This window comes from Ovis canadensis, chromosome 2 (assembly GCF_042477335.2).
Source record: "Ovis canadensis isolate MfBH-ARS-UI-01 breed Bighorn chromosome 2, ARS-UI_OviCan_v2, whole genome shotgun sequence".
NCBI lineage: Eukaryota > Metazoa > Chordata > Mammalia > Artiodactyla > Bovidae > Ovis > Ovis canadensis.
The window spans coordinates 156,989,031-156,995,030 of NC_091246.1; the positions used below are offsets into that span (position 1 = coordinate 156,989,031).

General features: G+C 38.2%; 1 protein-coding gene across 13 annotated transcripts in view; it reads right to left on the bottom strand.

The window, feature by feature from the left end:
• Positions 1 to 4,709, bottom strand: part of UPP2 (uridine phosphorylase 2) — a 98,769-nt gene extending 94,060 nt beyond the window's left edge. For 4 of the 13 annotated variants that reach the window (XR_011254527.1, XM_069577489.1, XM_069577488.1 and 1 more), the window contains exons 1-2: positions 4,661 to 4,696; positions 4,070 to 4,134 (exon numbers count right to left, since the gene is read on the bottom strand). Coding sequence is in view for 11 of the 13 variants with exons in the window: in XM_069577489.1 (XP_069433590.1) it covers positions 4,070 to 4,131 (62 nt within the window). In the remaining 2 variants the exon portion in view is untranslated. Of the gene's footprint in view, positions 1 to 4,069; positions 4,429 to 4,478 lie in introns of those variants that run through there. The other 9 variants (XM_069577486.1, XM_069577487.1, XM_069577484.1 and 6 more) reach the window with 4 other exon arrangements.
• Positions 4,710 to 6,000: the final 1,291 nt, after the last annotated feature.

Consider the following 6,000-nt stretch of genomic DNA (forward strand, 5'->3'; position numbering starts at 1 on the left):
TCATGGCAATCCTTCCATACACTCTGCTGAGGGAATATTATCACTGCTGTCTTTTCATCTCTGCATATTTCTTTGTCTCCTCAACTTTCCATGGGGTTTTGTGTATGTCTGTATCTGAGTGTATGTGTACATGTAATCTGTGAGTCTAATAGTGTCTTTCAGCTCCATAGACCAGTGTTTCTCAAAAGTCAACATGCATAAGAATCACTGGACACTTTATGACTTCTTTTCTAGAAATTTTGATTCAGCAGGTTGAGTGTGTCAGATTTTGCTTTTTAAATAAGCTGCTCATTGGTGTGATGTTGCTGGCCCAAGGATCACACTCAGAGTAGCACTGCCATTGAGGATTCCATCAACCATGCTGAATACATCACCTCCTCTCCACGCCAGAGGCCACTGCCCCAGCTTAGACCTCCATCACAGCAGTGCAAGCTGAACCACCAGGTTTTCATCCCTCTCTTGGTAAAGTAATACAAGATGTGGAACTCAAGACAGTGAATTGACTGCTGTTATAGAAATCACCTTAATTCAAACATTCATATTTATGAAGCATATCATCTATACAGACTTTGGTTATTTCAATAATAATTATATACAGCTTTAATTAGTAGTGATAAAAAAGTATGTACCTTACACCACAGTGGATCCAGCCATCTTTACCAAGAACCATCTGGGACTTCTCTGTTCTATAGACCTCCCATTTCCCTTCAAATACCTCAAAATCCCCTAACAAAAACCTTGCATCTTTCTAGATCTCTGATGATCCTCAACCTGATTGAACATTAAAATCACCAAGGGGCTTTGTAGGAAACAATGTTGCCCAGGTCCCAATTAATTTAAACTCTGATTATGTTTCAGATCTTCCGGGATGATCTGATGTGAAGCCAAAGTTAAGGACCCTTGCTCTAGGCCTTTGTCCCTGAAACAGCCTTCTGCTACCCTTCCATTTTTTAATCACTGGAATCCTACTCACTTTTTTTAAGAAAGTATGGTTTCAGGTATATATAGATTTTTTATTGGACTAAAATGGCCTTGAGTAATGAAAATTTTAAAAATAAACAAATGGGACCTAATTGAACTTAAAATCTTCAGCACAGCAAAGGAAACCATTAACAAGATGAAAAGATAGCTCTCAGAATAAGAGAAAATATTTGCAAGTGAAATGACTGATTAAAAGATTAATCTCCAAAATATACAAACATCTCATGCAGCTCAATATCAAAGCAACAAACTCATTCAAAAATAGGCAGAGACCTACATAGACATTTCTCCAAAGAAGACATACAGATGACCAAGAGGCACATGAAAAGATGCTGAAAGTGAAAGTCGCTCAGTCATGTCCGACTCTTGCGACCCCATGGACTATAGTCCATGGAATTCTCCAGGTCAGAATACTGGAATGGGTAGCCTATCCCGTCTCCAGGGGATCTTCCCGACCCAGGAATCAAACTGGGATCTCCTGCATTGCAGGTGGATTCTTTACCAACTGAGCTATCAGGGAAGCTCTCACTAGGTATTAGAGAAATGCATATCAAAACTACAATGAGGTACCATCTCACACCAGTTAGAATGGCCACCATCTAAAAAGTCTACGAACAATAAGTTTACAAACAATAAAGAGAGTGTGGAGAAAAGGAAACCCTCCTACTCATTCATCAAGGTCAAATTCAAATACCATATCCTCTGTGAAGGCTTTTCAAAGCATCTTTCCTCTCTGGTCAGTATGAATTCCTCCCCACTGTCCTCCTAAAGCATATATTTTAGCATTTCACATGTTAATTTTTTTGCCTCCCCAGAAAGATATGAATTCCCTCATGCAAGCTCTCTCATATATCTTTTTTTTAAGCTTTTTATTTTCTGTTCGAGTATAGCCAATTAATTAATGGCAATCCACTCCAGTATGTTTGCCTGGAGAATTCCATGGACAGAGGAGCCTGGTGGGCTACAGTCCATGGGGTCTCAAAGAGTCGGACACAATGAGCACACATGCATAGCCGATTAATGGTGCTTTAGTTTCAGGTGAACTGCGTAGGGACTCAGCTGTACATATACATCTTTTTTTTTAATTCCTAAATCTTTAAAAATTCTACTTTCTGAATTAAATTTAACTGTTCAGGAAGTAGAACAGAAATACTATTAATTTCCAAGACATTTAGGATAACAGATTCTTAGTGAATCAGAGTAGATTTCAAAAATAAAATATTCCATGGCATTAGTGCACTTTCAGAATAAGCTTCAAAGCAAAAGGATATCTCTCTTCTCTTGATGAAGGGCAAGAGGACATTGACCCACTGTCCCTTGCTAGACAAAGTGGTCAATGAACCAGCAGGGTCAGCAGCATTCACCTGGACAACTTGTTAGAAATGCAAAATCTTACTCCCTACCCTAGATCTAATGAAGTCTACATTTCAACTAACTGTTTTGTGATTCTCATGCACATTAAAGTTTGAGAAACACCACCATCCACTGTCTCTTCCAGTTTCTATTATGCTTCCTGTCTTACTCTGCCAAAACAGCTTCACTATCTGGATATTTTTCCTTTGGATTCCCAATTGAATGAGTGAATCATTACTCTTTAAAAGAGTTCATCTACTCCAGAGAGTCAAAATCTAACTATATATCAGAATCACCCACGGTGCTTTAAAAAGTAGTGATACCTGGACCCAGCTCCTTGAAAATCTGATTTAGTTGGTCAAGGAGATCTGGGACTTTGTATTTTTAAAATCACTGATCTACTCCACCTCTCCTATCTTCAAGAAGAACTTCTCAAACTGGCATAACCATTAATTATATTCTTTCATGTTAATAATAATACTCCTCTTAATTCATTCTTTAGTTTTCCTTGATGTCTGTTCCATTGTCTAATGATCCCTTGGACTAGAAATTGGGGCAGGGAGATGTCTGTAGATTTTTATTACATTGGGTTCATCGAAAAGCATTTCTAAGATGATCATGCTTACCAATGACCAGATAAAGTATTAATTTGGGGTATCATACCAAATTCAATCCAGTATGAATCAGACAATTGCTTCAGTTTTTCCAAGATATATAATTTTTATTAAATAGACTTGCATCTACTGTCTTCTCCTCTATCTTGTTTTGCCCCCTTTTTTTTTTTTTTTTTGATAAAACATAAGCCAGAGATGGGATTGGGAATAAAGTCTTTTAGCAATCTATGACAAGCTACATAGCACTGTCAGTATTAAATATTGTTAACCAAAGTAAAGTGCTGGCTGAGAAGTCTTTCCATTTTACTATTACCTCCATCTTCGTACTTTTTGCTTTTCTTTCTCCTTGGCTTCCCTAAAGAAATGAACACAGTGGAAGGCTACTTCTGTTTGAGATGTGTAAGTGTAGCATTTTCTGAAATGCTGACCTGATGGAGACTTTAAGCAGACATTTTACACAACTCTCAGCAAATCAGAGGGAACTTGCAAAAATTCCTTAAGTTTCATGAAGATTAATGCTCTATTATGTTCTGTGAACCTGGGACAAGAATTGGAGCTAAATTTGCAGATTTATGTCTACCTCTGAGATGAATAAGCTACATGGTATTTTAAAAGTGAATTCTATGTAAAGTCCATCACAAAGCATATGAAATCACTTTGTAATATGCTGCAACAGTTAAATCTGCCTTAGATACCAGGAGGCCCCTTTAATTATATCTCAGATATAGCGCATAGTCTTGGAATCAAAGACTGAACTGCACACTGAATTTCAGGCTGAACTGTGAATTTGTTCATTCAGGCAAGTTGGTTCAGCTTTTCCATGTTTTTTGGTGACTTTTTTTGCCCCCACTTTCTTTTTTCTTTAATTGAGATGTAATTGACATATTGCCCCACTTTCTTAAAGATGAGCTAAACTCTCCCAAGAACTGAGGAAAGAAAATGCCACTGAGAAGAAAATTGGCATTGTTTTTGCTTTGTATTCTGAACTGTGTTCCAACTAAGTGATCTCTAAACTTAAGAAACTTACATAACTGTAGAGATCCATCTTCTGAACATTTAATATAAAGTCCAAAGAACCTCCATCTTGTCAAAGTCAATAGAAAAAAGTCAAAATTACTCACCCAACATATGTATTCCTGTCAGATCTCATGGATGTGTTGGAAGCAGGTAAAATCGAAGCCATATTCTATAATATGAAGATAGTCACTCTTAAGTTGATAACAGAAAATAAAAATATTGTAATTTGCTATTCAGTTACAGATCAAATCACAGTAGAATGATGGTAGAATGCCACTCTCTCTTTAAACTTGTTTTCTTCTGAAACTGCTAATGGAAATTTCCCCTTAGCTTTCTAAACTCCCTTATCAATTCAAAAATATTCCCCCTGACATAGCCTTTTATACTATACCCCAGCTCTCAGGGCAACATTTCCCCGAGGAGATAGGCCCCCTTTGAAGGTGGGGCGTCTATCTCTCTAATAGGATAGGTTGGTTGATTTGTTAACTGTTGACCAGTGCACCTTCTCCTTACATTTGGCCTTGGTCCAGTATGGGTCTGGGGTAGCACACAGACTTATTTTCTTTAAGACAACTGTATATGGTTTCAAGTCCTCCACTGATTTCCATAACAAATCTACCAGGTTGTCTCAAGATGTATCCGGTACACGTGAGAACTTTCAGTTCCCAAACATTCGTTTTCTTATCCCATCCTACCTCTCATCAACTTGTTTTCATTCTTTGTGATCACAGTGAGAAAAACACACGAACTTAGGACCTCAGAACACCCCTTCATTTGAACTTTGCCCATTCAAATTCACACAGAAGGTCTGATAATTAAACAAAACCTGTTTCCAGGTACTCTTTATTTAGCTAAACCCAAGGCTGCCTGTGAAATCCAATGAAGCAGCTGTCAGAAATCAACCAAGGTAGAATAACAAAATACAGACTAATATTTTCAGAAAACAGGGTATTTCTGTCAAGAAATACATGAATTCACCATGTTTGCTGTTGTTTATCACTTTATACTTCTACAGACAGAAAAATCTAAAAGACATTAGAGGAACTTCACCATCCTGTTTCACTTTGGCTCAGCTCCAGTGGCAATCAGTTGAGGTTCTATGCTGGTGAGAGCATCAAGAATATTAATCTCATAACTTTCAAGCAAACTGGAGCTTCAAACGTCCGTAAATACCCAAACAGCACCAGATCAAGGCACTCCATAATGTGCGTGGATTTCTCTGTAAGAATGTGCATAAAAGCGGAGAATCAAATGCCCATATCTTTTTTTTTTTTTTTTGGAGGATAGTTGATTTATAACATTGTGTTGGGTTCAGGTGTACAGCAGAGTGAATCAGTCATACATATATCCACTTTTATTTAGATTATTGTCCCACACAAATTATTACAGAGTATTGAGTAGAGTTCCATGTGCTATACAACATGTCCTGGTTGGGTATCAAATGCCCATGTCTTCACTGGGGTCTGCATGTTAGAAGATACTCCTCTTCCTGGTGACAATCATTGTGGGAAATCTCCTCAAATTCCATACTGGCTTCCTTTGGTCCATCTTAGCTAGCAAAGTTTACTGATTGAAAAGGAAAGGCCATAAATAGGGAACCAGTGTAGCAGCCTAAATCCTGTCATTGCCACCACCAAACATGCATTTGCCACTTTGGGTATCCAAAAATCCCCAAGGAAACTGAAGGTAAAGAAAACTTTGAAGCAAAATAAGCCTGCACATGTGTGTTGCTTGTAATTTGGTACAGTAGTTCCTGTTTGTAGTTTATAGTAACACATATGTCTCTGACCTCATGACCTACCTCAAAGTGGTCTATTTGCTGCTCTTTCCCAGTGCCCACTGACAGTGTTGAGACTCAGCACGCCCACTTCCCACTGCTGGGGCCTTCCCACTCATGTTTAGTATTCTGTGCTCCTCTCAATTTACTGTTGAGTATCATGAGGAGGATCCCCGCACCCCCCACCCACCGCCGCCAATTCCAGTGTGGCATTTACCTCTGGTTCTGACAGGTGAAAACATTTACTAATTAGAAAAA